Raw genomic sequence first — 15,416 nt, 5'->3', positions numbered from 1 at the left:
GCACAACAGTGACAATGCTAAATGTGAATCTCTTGAAGCCAGCATTTAGAAGCCACGGTAGCCTAAAGGTCACTGTAGAAATACAGATTTGCGGCTGTAGGTTCATGAGTTTTGTAGGTGTACTCACATAGAAGTGCACTGATATTTTTCATCACAAGTTCCGACAAAATGTTCTTTCTCAGGGTACTGCTCAAGCACAATTAATGTTTGTATATGTTACTATAATACAGCACATCTGAATCGGAGTTCAGGTTTACTTTAAACAAGCTTTGGTTGAAAAGACACCGTCATATTTCCCAGTTAAAGCAAAGTCACAGAGCCCTATTTATAAGGCTGGAGAAGATACACTTTAATCAGTGAAGCTGGATGATCCACAATGGAATGGATTATTAAAAAGACATTTGCTATTTGTTAGCAAATGTTTTCAATTCTGGACCAGATCAATTCCAGGTGTGTTGGATCACCCAGCTTCACTGATGAAAGTATATTGTCTCCAGCCTTGGAGAGCATTATAAAATCAGGCCCACAGTGTTTATGTAAAAGGGATCAGCTTAAGTCTCCCTGATACTCACCAGCTCTCCCCACTAGTACACCCCCATAGTGCCTTCCTCCATTGTAGTTGGCACAATAATCCCCAATATCGGTTTCTGACAGACTAGGAGATCTGGAGTGAAATTTGGTGATGCCACTATTGTTTACTGTACATTTAGGGTCTTTCAAGAAACCCTGAAATCGGCATGTCTGTCTTTTTCACAGGAGCTAGCTCTGAACCTGCCCCATCTTCTCCTGTGTAATTACCTACACTAGCCATTCTCAATCAGGTTTCTGTGGAACCTCAAGGTTTTTTTGAATGTTGTTAGGGGTTCCTTGGACTGCCACTGATTCATCCCCAATTTAATGATGCCTAATGCTGTGGGGCTAACACCACTTGATATAACCAGTTGCACAACTGTAATAATTTTTTTTCTTATCCATAAAGATGATATTCTAGCTACCACTGTAAGAGGATGAATTTTTCCTCTGGCCCCCAATTTAGGAAGCTTTCCCAGTGATCCTAAATAAATTGTTTTAGCAAGGGGTTCTCCTAGACCTGAAAATTTATTTTAAAGTTTCCTCAGGAGTAAAAGGATTCAGAAAGACTGACCCATGCTATCAATCAGGACCTTACTGGCAAGTAGCTAAATGTAAACAATTAAAGAATTGACCATATACTTTCTGCAGGAGATTTGCAATAGTTTACAGCTCCTGCAGGCTTTATATGATTAATTCTTTATTTAAGTCTGGCTCCTTGCCAGCTTTGAAAGGTGAGTGAATGAGTGGCAGTCTATGTAATTACACAGAAAGAGGCACCGTTGACTGTGACTGTGAATGGGACTACTGAGAAACAAAGAAAAAGTTTGTTCACAGTGCTACGACAGGAGAACATACACATACCTACCATTAAAAAAGGACATCCAGACTTTGTGTAGCTACAGACTGGTCAGGTACACTTTGAATGTCTTTTCCTGATGACATTTATTTCCTCTGTGGCGATAACACCAAGCATTGGATGTTATTTTTAGCCAAGCATTGGATGTTATTTTATGTCGTGTTTTTACAATACAGGCTAATTTAACAGTAGAAATTGCAAAGGAACTTGTCTAAGCATTATTTATCACATTCTCCCAAAATACTTACAGATTGTACTTTTGGGGGGTTTTCTTTTGGTTTTGTGACACTTTATAAATGACTCCGTGTTAGGTAATTATCTGTGTAAAGTAGCTTAGTAACCATTTTCATCACTTATTCTCCACCCGTGTTTGCACCTTTGATATCTGTGCTGCATCCCCATGATGTGATTTGTCGTTGACTAATGAAGAACAGAATTAGTTTCGGCGTGAGACAAACGGAATGCCGACATCAATCCCGAAATGCATTAATCTTTAATAATCCACATCTGCATGTTTCATAAATGGTGTAACCAGCAATTGTTAATGTTGATACTCTCCTTTCCAAAAAGAAAAAAAAGAAACTGACAAGAAGCTTGTGCTAGGAAACTTCATTAAAAGCATTCCATTGAATGTTCTCACTGACCTTGCTGAGGGTTCTAAATTAATGAATGCTTTAACTTGATAATAGAGGCACAAAGACATTCAGAACAGCATAACTGTTTTTGGAACTTGACAAGGTTACTAATGCAACAGTGTAGTGAAAAAAATAGTGAGGGTTTATTGTGGCAACAAATCAGAATTGCCTTTGCAGAGTACATGGAAATTCACATATGTGAACTTTAATGATTTGAGAATGGTCCTTGTGTAGAAAAAAACCCAATTCTTTACCAAATCTGTTTCATTGTACCTATTAACACTGATCCCAAATATTAAGCAGGTTAGAACTATGTGTTGGTTGGGGCAGTATACTCTATTTGTCCTGGTGACCACAGTCACTTTAGTCAAAAATGAGGTCATATACAAATTATGACTTGCCATTGGAACAGGACTAAATTAAATACCCATGGGACACTTGTTCCACTGACAGCTGTCTAAGAGGGTATGAATTGCTTACTTTGGATTTTCGGTTCACTTTTGATAATGAGTTTTGGGTGAGTAGGAAAAAATGTGTTTTATTATAGTTTTGTTTTAGTACACACTATGGATTTTTATTGCCCAAACTGATGATCTCTAATGTACTGGGGTCCTCCAATGTCGTTGAGGAGGTCGTTAGTAATCTGCCATGTTGGATTACTAATGACTGTCAGCTAATGATCGCTATATGCGGCAGGATGTCTCAAGCAAAGAGCCAAGCAGTCTGTCTTTACATCAATAGTTCTGGAATTGTCCCTGAAAATGATTATGAATTATTCTTTCAAGTGACAGTAAAAGATAAACTCTCTGTGGATTCTAATGTCTTATTTGTAAAACATAGATTGTGTGCATGCTATATATATAATGCACCAATCAGCCAAAATAATAAAACCATTGAGAGAAGGTGAATAATGAGGATTGTCATTGCAATAGCACTTGTCCAGTGATTGGATAAATATACAGTCTTGGTGATGTGTTGGATGCAAGAAAAGTACAACATGGTCAGTACATCTCCAAAACATAGGGTGTTCCCCACAGTTAGTGTTTACCAAAAGTAATCTAAAGACAGACAACTTGGCTCAAGGCTCAATAATACATGGAGGGGTAGCCAATTTGGTTTAATGCCACTGAAGAGCTATTGTAGCACAAATTGCTGAACAAACTAATGATGGTCATAAGAGAACACACATTGCCCTGCAGACAGATCAGAATGCGTATACTGACCTCTGTTCACCACCATTAGTGCCTACAATGGGCAATTGAGTGTCCAAACTAGACCACTAAACAATGGAAGAAGGTGGCATGTGGATGGGCAAATGTGTGTTCATCATTTACTTAGGTTTGAGATGACAGCAGAAAGGGGGAAAAGGCTGAGTGTTAGAGGCAATGTGATAAAATGACTTCTGCTTATGTCTTGCTGCCAGACACCACGAGATGACTTCAGAAGACTTTTTGAGTTCATGTATTAACAGGTCAAAGCTGTTTTGGTGGCACAAGGGGACTGAAACAACATTGGGCACATGATTTTAGTGTTTTGACTGAGTCGTGTAAATCATTTAGGAGCTTTAAATGCAGTGTCATTAGTGTCACTAATCAGCACAGATGTCATAGTAGGATCATGCCTACATATGTCAGCCTAATACTTTTTTTCTAGAAAATACTGGTGTTATTAGTATCTCTAGATCTTTCTGCATCACAGTCAGTAATTTGTATTTTTCCTCCTAAATTTGCACCTTCTTGCATACCTTTTCTAGTTTTGTACCTGCTGACTTGATTAGTCCCCACAGTTCTTAATTTATGTCTAACAGACTAAGTTTCCTATTGTATCTTCCATTATCTTGCTGTAATCCATCCTTGTAATTTTGCCCTACAAGTCTCTAACCACTCATTTGTGAACCAGCAGTCTACTACTGGTCATTACCATGACCAACTAGACTTTCTTCATCTTTTCTTTGAAATTCAGTTGTTTCAGTTGATTGCACCTAAACACCTTAATTGCTTTTTACATTGTCTAATTAAAGCTAAGTTTACGGCACAAAGATTTTGCTATGTTTTGATGTGTAAACAAATGTTGCCTGTCTTCAGTTGTAAACCATTGCTGGATCATTTTAAAGTACTTTAAAATCAATACTTTTATTTCTGCTTTAAATAAGTATGCATGTCTGGATTTTCAAACAGAATCCATTTTTTGCATCCCCTTGACTCCCATCAGCTTTTGTTGATAGCAGTGCCTCAGGCATATACACATATTAAGCAGAAGTGTATTCTGCTAACATGGAATTGCTATTTGTTTACTGTTGTTAGATATGTTTTTTTTCTATTTTTCCCAACTACATACACACAAAACGTGTATATAAATACAACAATTGTATTGAAATTGAAAAAATATTATATGTTTTGTGTTTTTAAACTTAAATTTGCACATTATGTATATGCACACAGTCCTTGTTTTCCATAAAAACATTTAACAAACATAAAGGACACTCAGAGTGTAATGGATTATGGAATACATTTTTATAAAGCCTTATGGCAGGTACACTTGCTATGGACAAATTCAATTTTGGTTTTAAACCTTTGCACTCAGAATGTGCTGGTTTCTCCCAATATTTGATGGGGTCGCTTCTGAATTGGAAGAATAGTCTGCTGCTTAAAAAACCCAAAAATACACTATACATTTATACAGTACATATGCTTTACAAGTAGGCGTTGATCTTAGGGAGTTTGAAGCAAGGGAAGTGCCATACACAATGGTTAATACAGAGGGAGAGACAAAAAAAGCTGGGTAAAGCCACCTATGACCCTGTCAAAATCAAATGTCTGACCTCTCCTCTAATTATGGAGTTCTGTCTGCTTAGGAAGAATCAAGCTTAACATAGTGGGTTTATGAATGTGATGTAAAATGGTCAAAGTTTGGAGTAACCTTTTGATATTTAGTGGAGAGTGGATTTGCCCTCAGATATGGATAATCAGATGTGTTAGTAAATGTCAAATAAAGGTATGCAAGACTTGTTCTGTATCAACAATGGGATCAAATCTGAATGTGATTCTGAACACCTACTATCCTTACTAACATTTTCTTAGAAGGCATTTGAAAGGGTTCATTTTTGTACATGTGTGTGGTGTAAAGAGTGGTTTTCTTGTGTAAAGACTTCAGATGGATCAATTCCCAAATCAAATTGGCAGTAGGTGTGTGTGCTAAGCCTTTTTTTTCGACACATCTTTTTTACATAGCAGTATCTAATTCCTTGCTCTCAATTGCAGTTTTACAGTGGAAGGTTAATGAATTTCTTATTTAGTGTAAAAAAAAATGTAGTTTCGAGGTGCAACTAAACAACAACAACAAAAAATGTGACATATTTCATTGGTGATTGTCCATCTTTAACCAGTTAAAAAATGATAGATATTAATCTTCGGGTTGAATTACTAAAGAAATAAACTGTTTTTTTAGCAAAGTAAATTATGTTCTGTTTTCAAAGTGATTACATGTTTACCTTTATGAACATTCAATATGCAAAGTGAACAGTCTTTACTCCTTTTGTCTTGTATCATTAAAGCTTTCGTTTTTCACATTATAGGAACCCAGATGCCACCACAACCAGCAGGCAGCCAGACTGAATCTAGCACACATCCTGCACTAAGCCAGTCACCAATGCCACAGGACAGAGGTAACAACCAATATAAAGAAATAAACTACAAAATTTTGTCTTTACTTTATAACTCTTCCATCAAAAATAAAACATAGAGATACTCTTCAAAGTCACCAAATAGATTGCAGCTTGTGAAATATCATATGATTTAAGCTTTATTATGATGTAAATTCAAAAGAAGTTTGCTTAACATCCAAAGCTTTCATTAAATGAATGCCTACTGATTCTGCCATGAAGACCATTGTTGAGGCTCTTCCAGTTATGGGGTGACAGCTCCCTTCTAATTGTGCTCATGCACTGGTACCTTACATTGCATTACTTTACTGTTACATAATATGTTTCCCTGTAAAGCCCACCTTACTAACACACATTGTACAGGAGTGGTCCACGGTTATCACTACTAAGAAGCTGGACCAGAACAACGATGTGAAGTTTATAGTGAAATGAGTGGATGTAGACAGGAAGTAGAAATTGAGATCAGTACCACTAAGATGCAAGTACTGATGAAAAAAGGGGTACTCCGTATTTTGTGGAAAAAAGTCAATTGTTTACTACATGGCAATACTTTTGACTAGAACACGTTTCCTATCTTTCTGTGTGTCGGTGTTTCAACACTATCATTGCTTATAGGCAGCATTTTAGAAGGTGGTCAGAAGTGGCATCCTTCATGATCTTCTTATAACAGGTTTATTCTAAAGTATATCTAAACCCCAAAACATTTTTCTAGTTTTGGATAAAGTAGGCGAGGGTTAGGTTTTGTTGTCGTCAGTGCGACCACTGGGGAATTAAGCCTAAACTATTTGTCATGGTGACCATTGGGTCCGAGAGACAGTGATGTTGAATTCCAAAATTGTTTACAGTTGTCACAGAAACAGGAGGTAGTAGGATATTCTGTTGTAGGACACCTTCATCAAAGTTGTGATGTAAGATTAAGCCTATTAAGAAACTGAACAATAATGATTATGAATAATAAATAATATTTGGGCCTATACTCCTAAACTTACATTCACTGTGCCCAAAACTGCACACATAGACCTGAACACTTTGTGTGATCCTGATAGAGTAATGCTACTGCTGCTTTAGCTTCTAAAAGAGCTGCGAGTTTGAATTTCACCTACCCCATTCAAACCAACTCCATGTTTGCATTTGTTTTATTATGTCAGCTACAGTTTCCTGCTGGGAGCTAGTACATACAGCAGACTATTCAGGGATTTTCCTTGTTTTTCTATAAACTGAGCACTGCAGTCATTTATCAATCTGCTGAGCTATTATGTAGCATAATGAAGCTGATGAAGTTTTTATTTACCAGACTGAACTTACAGGGTATTAGTTTTAAAAGGAGCCCACTTTGTGGCAGTTTCCCCTCTTTCATTCTTAATCCAGCATGCTGTTAGACATTGTTGTTCACATGTGAAGGCTTGTGGAAAACAGTTTTATAGTACAAATGCCAGTATTTTAACCCGCCATGGCTTTAGTCTTAAGCTTTTAAGAGATTGCAACAACTGGAATCTAATAATGGGTGTCTAATTTGTTTTAGGATTGCTGAAAAGTTAAATAATACTTTATAATATAAATTGACATGTTCTTGGTATACAAGAACTACTGGCTTAGTACAAAACCCAAAAACCTCTCTACCAATCTTTCTCATCCTTTTACCATAGAAGGACCCTTGAATCAGGAAACCCCTGATTGCATCTACAGGTCATGGTCACATGATCAGTAAGTTGCAGGATATTTTAAATTCATGAAAAGTAGCAAAACTAGAGTATCTACCACCAAGAGAGGATTATCCTACAACTTTCCCTATACAGAAAAAATTATGAAACAATAATAAAAAAGAGACTCAAACTGTGAATATTGCAGAGTCCCTTTACACTATTTTCCAGTGTAAAAATGCCCTCTTACTTTGGTGGCCAGTGGAGAAGATTCCCTTTACATAAATGATCAGGGCAGAAATGAAACCTTACGTCGGTGGTCAGTGGGAAAATGTTGGTATACAGTGAAAAAATGCTTTTCAGTTGCAGTCAGTGGGGAAAATCCCTTTCACATTGGTGATGGTTGTAGGTGGCGAGATTAATAGTGCACTGCTCAAGGAATCTCTAGCAAAATGTGCAACAACCCTAAGGTTTCACAAATTTCTAGTTAAGAAAGCCTGGTCTAAGCGCTTAGTGGTCACTGAAATAAATCTATTGTTTTCTGTTAAACTGCAGTCAACACTTCTCAGGACAGCTTGTGTATTTGTGCTTGTATTAAAAAGTAAAAGAACCCTGGACTTTCTGGTTAAATGTTTTTAAGTAAAGGAGAACTGATACACTGCTATATCTAATTTTATTTGTTAGTTACTATATTTTTATTAAATATTTTTTTTTTTGCAACATTATTAGGAATTTGAGGTTTTGTGTTATACCAACTGTTGACTCTATTCACTGTCATGTCACTCCTCTTTGAAAAGCCTCCAACTGACACTAACAGTGGGGTCTCCTTGCACATGATTGTAAAGAATGTTTTGTAACCCTGTAGCTATGGCAGCTCTAAAGGGAGTTTCTCTAGTGTTATCAGGATTGCAGGATTACCATGCTTTTACAGCAAGTGGCACACGCTGTCAGTATCAACTGGGGGCTTTGCAGGGAAGTATATCAGAAAGACAGGTGAAGATGGCATATATGTAATTTGAACAATATTTGTGTGGCTAATACAATAGCAGTTGTTTAGCCCTTACAAGTCATTTTTTATAGCTAATTCACTCTGCCTCTAGTGGTTGAACTTTAAAAGTCACATACAAAATTGCTTTAAAGTTTTGATAAGCACATAAAATGTGCACACACTTTACTTTCCCTTTAAACATACAGTGTACTATTGCCGCCAACTCCTTAGCAGGGAGTGATGTAGTGATCATTGGCCAAGAGACTCGGAATCATGTTAGAAATGCACACTGGCAAGAGTTTAAATGGTGTATGCCAAAATTTCTGGAATGGGATGTCAGTTCTCTACATCCTTTTGACCCAGCTGTGGTTAGACTACACAGACACTTTTAGCACATACTATTTCATTGATCAATGCCAATAATTTTTTTTGTAAGTCTCCAAAGCTAACTCTGACTGAGTTGGATCATCTCTATTAGAAATATTTGACTAGTAGGAATAGAAATAGAAAAGCATTTTTCATGCTAATCTTTTCATGGAAAATTTTAGGGCGACAAAGTAAAAGAACAAGGTACAATGGGAAAAAGATACAGAAATTGTCCAAACAAGTTACAGTGATACTTTAGTGCAAATACATATAACATAACTATGCTGTATTTATCAATGGTTTCTTACAAAAGGAAATAAACACAGGGACAACCGAGAGAAGAGGGAGGAGGGGAGGAAGCCGATTCCAGAGGAAGAACAATTAAGGAGAGCAGATCCATTCCATGGGTTCCATATAAGATTGAAAGTATATAGGGTGTAGTATGGGAAAGGGTATAGTGGTTAATTTCCAAGATTTGGCCAAGGCGATTTTAGTTGCCAATAATATGTAGTTACAAAGCTTTTAAGGATATGTAGGCAAAAGCATTTCAGTGGCGCTCAGTAGTGCACCCTCTGGGCTAGGCAACAGTGTTTTTTAAAGAACCATATAGATAAGATTGAATAACTGAGACCACAACTTTTGTGCTACAAGGCAGGACAATCCTATATTCTCCATGTTGCTCATGTCTCTGCACCCCCGAAAACAAAGGGCTGAGGTTCTTGGATAGCACTGAGCAAGTCTGGCCAGCACCAGATACCACCTTACCATGTTTTATACTTAATTTCCACCAAGCTTGTGTTCAGGGATATCTTAGACAAGTTTTTCGCCATATCAAACCACTCCTCCAACTCCCAAGCTGTTCCTAGATCATTTTCCCAAAGCCGCAATTATGAGAATTTGGAGGAGGGGGTTGATAGAGCTGAATACAAAAAAGAGATCTGACCTCTTGCATCAGTAATCGACTTGCAAGCCCTCTTAAAAGGAGTCATAGTTTAGGTGGGTGGGCCTCGGGCAATCCTGGAACACACAAAGCATGATAACTGACCATAGGGGAAGTATTATAGGACGGGGAGTTCCATGAACCTGAATTAGACGATCAAAATTGAGGATACATCTGCCAAAGATCTCCCTACCCTACCCTACAAAAAAAACCTTTGTTTAACCACCATTGAAATTCTGGATCTCCCTATAATGGAGTAAGAGGAGCATACCGAGTACCAAGCAGATATTAGGCTGATATTTAAATATATACCAGACTGACAGCCCATATCGTAGAGACAGGCGAATAATCATGGGCCGTAGGCAAGGTGGAACCCACATGATAGCTTGAATAGCCAGGAATGGTTATGCTTTTGCTTTTATATCAACCCACTGAGGTCTACTATGTAGTAATGAACAAAAAGATAATTGAGCTACGTGAGCTGCCCTATGGTACAATCAATGAGCAGCAACAAGAACAAACGAGCTTCTTCGGCAGACTGGTTGCCACAGATCACAAGTCTGAAGGTTAAGGGAAGTATTACTTGGTGTTTGGCATCTCTGAAAACCAAAACTGTTGCATTAAGGGTAGGCAAAGCCCTCAGCAGTAACCAAGTGTATGCAAACCCAAACAAAGAATCTCCCTTATTTCCATCCTTTTGGTCTGTTAAATATTAGGTTTAGATAACCTTTAAACTTCTTACTCTTGCTTTTTAAAGCAGCAGGAAAACAGAGTTAAACTTATATATGAGAGTAAAGGATGCTACAACCTTTTACCATTTTATTTGACCTGGATGTAAATCACAGAAAGGAGCTTTTGCAGGAGCAGAGACACCTACATGTGTTATATTTGTAATATAATTTTCAGATGCCAAAATATCATATTTAGAGGGAGAGATTTGTTCTTATTTGTTCTTATGTTGTTCATACATATATGAAGACATTTACCTATGCCACAATAATTATTTATTAAATTAGTATTTTCGCGTCTCGTTTGTATGAAACTTATTCTTGCCTGTGAAATGCCCCAATGTATTCATCCAACTTCCTGATTTAGATTCCCTCATTTGAGGATAATAATGCTTCCCTTAGGATGCAAAGCTCTGACTTCTGTTCCCGTTTTGTAGCACTTTCTTTAAATGGGTATTTCAACAGTGTTCTGTGCCAAGGTTGAGGAATCAACACGCTTTCATCATCAATCTATTTTAGTTAATGTTAATAGCCTTGCATAGCTAATCAAACAACAGGAGACTCCATTACACTATTTAAACAGCCCAGCTGGCTAAACTACAGGAGGTACTACAGTCCTGATCTGTAAGATTTAGAGCTGTGTATCTAGTAAATGACAATCCAACTTGTCTGATTTTAAAGTTTTTTTTTTAATATTATTATCGCAACCCCAGATGCCAGTCTTAAGGTTGCTTTTAACTAATATCCTATAAAAAAAATTAACTCCTCACCTCCTGAATCTTTCCTTTATCTCCTTACCCTTTAACTGAATACAAAAAGTTTTGTTAATAGTTTGTTTATATTTTTTCTAAAAGTTTAGACCATAATTTAAGAAAATAATTGTAAACATGTTTATAACATCAATTAAACTTTTTTAAAATATGTTTTTCCTAAGGTTTTAGAATATATTTTAAGAAAACTAAATTTATTCTTGTTCATAGCACAGTATTAAATGTATTTTTATAAGTATATATAAATATATATATATATATATATATATTTTTTGCTTTAATATAAGCCATACAGTATGAGCAAAAGGCAACAGTCTTCGCAAATGATCCGCATAAGGAATATGGGGCAGAGAATTTCTTATTCCTGCCTTTGATTCTTTGGCAAAAAACGAGGTAGTTAAATATATTCATGCCATTTATTCAAATACAATTTAGACCTGTTTTATGGTGCACTAGTATGATCTTCCCAGGGACTTTCTTGCTTCAGATCCAGGTCTCTTCCACTCACAGTGATCAGTTTGCTTGTGCCTATTAGTTAGCTGTGATTATAAATATTGGATAAGGATATGGATTTTACTGCAAATTAAGGAGCTGTTGGGACTTTTTTTGGACAGGGTTCAAATAAAAGCACATTGATGTGTATACTAACACATGGCAACATTGTGAACAGAGCCTTTAAGTGGACCTTCCACTACAATGGAAGGTCTGCTTATACTGGCTGAGCCTTTCCCCAAACTACCTGCAAATGTTGGTGAAAATTGTACATGTGAAGGATAAAGTTACGCCTACTTTACATCTAACTTTCACTAGTAAAAGGCTTAGGCAAGGATAACATCACCATTACAATTATTATTAGTATTTTTTTTATTTTGTAGGTTATATGCCCGGTGTACAAAGAAACCATCAGTTGCCACAATATGGCCCCCAGCAGACTGGGCCTTCTATGTCTCCGCATCCATCTCCTGGAGGTCAGATACATCCTGGTATGAGCAGCTTTTCACAAGGCAATTCCAGCAGCACTTATGGCCCTCAAATCAACCAATATGCACCACAAGGTAAGATATAAACTTACAAATAAATAGAGCTTATGTCTCAACAAACTCTAAAAATTGTATCTATGTGTGTAACAATGAACTCATTATATTTGCTCCCTTTTCATCTGTTAGGTATATTACTAAATTGATTTTGGTATATCTGTTTAATAAATACCCTGTGCGTGCCTTTCTCCTCCACACTCTATATCTTTAAAATCATAGCAAGCAAAATTATCAGCCCTGCCCAGTTTACCTCTGTAAATTACAAAACATCAATCCTACTTGTAGGCCAATAAGAAGTGGGAAAGATGAGATGTCCCTATTTAATGTACAGCACTGCATAATATGTTGGTGCTATAAAAACCCTGTTTATTATTATTATTATTATTAATAATACAAAGAGAAATGGACTTAACAAATAAAACAACAAATGAAGTTTCCACATCTGGAGACTAGTAATCTGACAAAGATTACATTTTATGAGGGGGGGGGGGTTAAATGCACAAAAATATATCTACTATTACAAACTATTATTATTTAACATTACTAAAACTAAAAACATTACAACACTAGTCAAGTATGTTTTAGATTCTGTGTACATGTACCCAGTCAGTCATATGCAATAAAAAATATGCAAATAAAAAAAGTACTGCCATAAGCATCCACTTATACCCCCTACACATTCTTCCAGGCATACACATAGACCAAATATACCAAGTATCACTATTGGAGTTTTTCTCCATACCATACACAACATACCTACACTGTCACTTTTACAATACTTGCTTGTTGACTGTATATAACCTGGAGTGCAAATCATCATTACAATGTATTACACATAATACTGTTGGAAAAAAAAGGCAAGTAAAAAGAGAAGTCAGTTTGCCAACCTTAATCAGTTTCTTTTAGAGCCAACATGGCAGAAATTTTTCAGATTAAAAAAAATGTTCCAATGCAACAAGAAAAACTTATTAGGTTTTATTATTATTATTAATATTGTTACAAGAGGGTCAATGAGAAGTCAAATCTGGTTGTTCTTCTTAGTTGGCTGCTGGTTTCCAGATTAAGGGGTACAAGCCTATACCGACAAACGTGTGGGTGCTAAGGCCTGGCATAGTGACATGTCCAACTAATGTGGACCAGCCCAACAGTCTTTAATGTTTGAGGCCATCTGTTTCCTGTCTCAGTTCATGCTACAAATTGCTTAATAGCAAGACATGGGAAAATAACTGACCTCTTTTCTGGATTTTCTTCTGGGTGTTAAATTAAATCAAGGAGTTTACACTTCGATTACTAAATTAAATAGTACACATTCAAATGAGTTGTCATTTTTAGGAACCTCTTTAGGGGGAAGATAGGAAATGTTTATTGGTAATATTTTTGTGTATGTATGTATACATATATATATATATATATATATATATATATTTATATATACCTAACAAAAATATTATCTTACATTCCATTCTGTATGTACCATGCTATTTGCTTTGGATTGAAACTAGATTAAGTATATCTAATGCCAAAACCTTTTTTCCTAATTTGCCCCATAAATTTGTCCTATTGCGAAAAGTTGCCTTTTTATTTACTATCGCAAAGACATAAGAGAAGTAAGGGGAAATCTCTCCAAAAGCCTCCTCTATACCTTTTTGGTGGCAACTCAAAATATTGTTTTTTATCTCGACTAATAGTGAGACTGACAGAAGTAAATCTGGATAGGGTTCTAACATCTCACCGCTGTATCAAAAAACTATAAAGGAAAAAACGTTTGGATTTAGATAAAATTAAGGAAACAAAATTTATGTTTACCCCCTCGTCCATCTAGCAGTTGTAGCACATCTTTTTTTAAAACATAATACCTCAACCTATTCAGGCCATTTTTTCCAAGCTTGCCTGACTGGGAATAACAAATTGCTTCCTCACTCATTTGAACAGCCACCTTGCTTGTATCAAAAAGCCCCAAATATCCTTTAGTATTACTCTGCCAAGATGCTTATACTGTTATTATTTTACCCTATACTGTGTGTTTTATAATGAATCACTATTTCCTATATATTATATTCTCCTTCAATCTCAGCATTTTATTACAGGAGCTACATATGGTTATATAACTTACAGTTAACCAGACTTCCAAAGTTCGTCCCAGGCAGATATCAGTTGCTCCCGCCGCCTGGGTCCATAGCGCTACATTTGTTAACCTTGAATTCATCTGCTTTTTCCTTTCCTTTGATGCAATTTTCTCTACTGTTTACTTGTGCCAAAAAAAAGAAAACGTTACTTCCTGTTCCATCAGACTGGCCAATAACAAAAATACGTAAAAGAGAAACTGCACCCAAAATGTCTTTGCTACTAATATAATATTGCTCCATTTTTACACAACCTTTTTAAGGGGGTTTCCACCAGTTCTTTACTGGCATACACACATTAGTTCCTTAATTCTCAGCTGATAAACCACCCCGCATTAGGAACAGTAATATATTATGTACAAAATAAAATATATTGCATTAAAAGCATACCAGGCAGGGCCTTACTGGGTTATGTGTATCCATGCAGATTTTATTGCGTCATTCTCTACTATTAACTCTTGATTCAAACTGAGTCATAAGACTTTATACTGATACTGATGTTACTGATAGTGGGATAGTTACTAACTATACTAATAGGTTTATCAGTCACCATGCATAGCATTGCAAGACAGAGGCAAGGGCATGCATTCTCTCTACTCCTGAGGAAGTGGAAAGATTTAGTAACTGGACAATGATTGGCAGACTGTAGCCCATTAAAATGATTACTTATTTTGATAGCTCACATTGCTTTGCCTAAATATGTAGGTAGCTAAGCAAACTTGTTAGCAACAGTAAACATTATTTAACTTAGGAAATGTTGGCAGACTGACTTTTGACACTTCTCTCTGGACAGGTCACACAAAATTGTACATTATCTACCATTATCTATTAGGATACTTTGTGTATCATATTATGTCTGTCTTTATAATGTTTATTGATTGACCTGTCCTTTGAATATGCTAGATCACAGTTTTCTAATATCCTGGATTTTATTATTTTGGTATTTTCAACTCAGAGAAAAATTTGTACCAAGCTATATAACAGTTAAAGAGTTAATCGAACATACTACGGCCTCTGGGAAACCCTGTGAGCAGTGACTATGATTATTTGGACAGAATGCATAGTAATTCTTGCCAGCTCTTTTGACACAGGCCTATAA

The 15,416-nt window shown here is 36.3% G+C and overlaps 1 protein-coding gene across 11 annotated transcripts in view; it reads left to right on the top strand.

Annotated features, from left to right (window-relative positions):
- Positions 1-15,416, top strand: part of ARID1B (AT-rich interaction domain 1B) — a 269,374-nt gene that overhangs the window by 192,186 nt on the left and 61,772 nt on the right. For all 11 annotated transcript variants that reach the window (XM_072409384.1, XM_072409390.1, XM_072409387.1 and 8 more), the window contains 2 exons: positions 5,639-5,728; positions 12,033-12,212. In XM_072409384.1, coding sequence (XP_072265485.1) covers positions 5,639-5,728; positions 12,033-12,212 — 270 coding nt within the window. The remainder of the gene's footprint in view (positions 1-5,638; positions 5,729-12,032; positions 12,213-15,416) is intronic.

The sequence above is a fragment of the Pyxicephalus adspersus genome, chromosome 4, assembly GCF_032062135.1.
Source record: "Pyxicephalus adspersus chromosome 4, UCB_Pads_2.0, whole genome shotgun sequence".
Lineage (NCBI taxonomy): Eukaryota > Metazoa > Chordata > Amphibia > Anura > Pyxicephalidae > Pyxicephalus > Pyxicephalus adspersus.
This window is presented reverse-complemented; position numbering and strand designations above follow the sequence as displayed.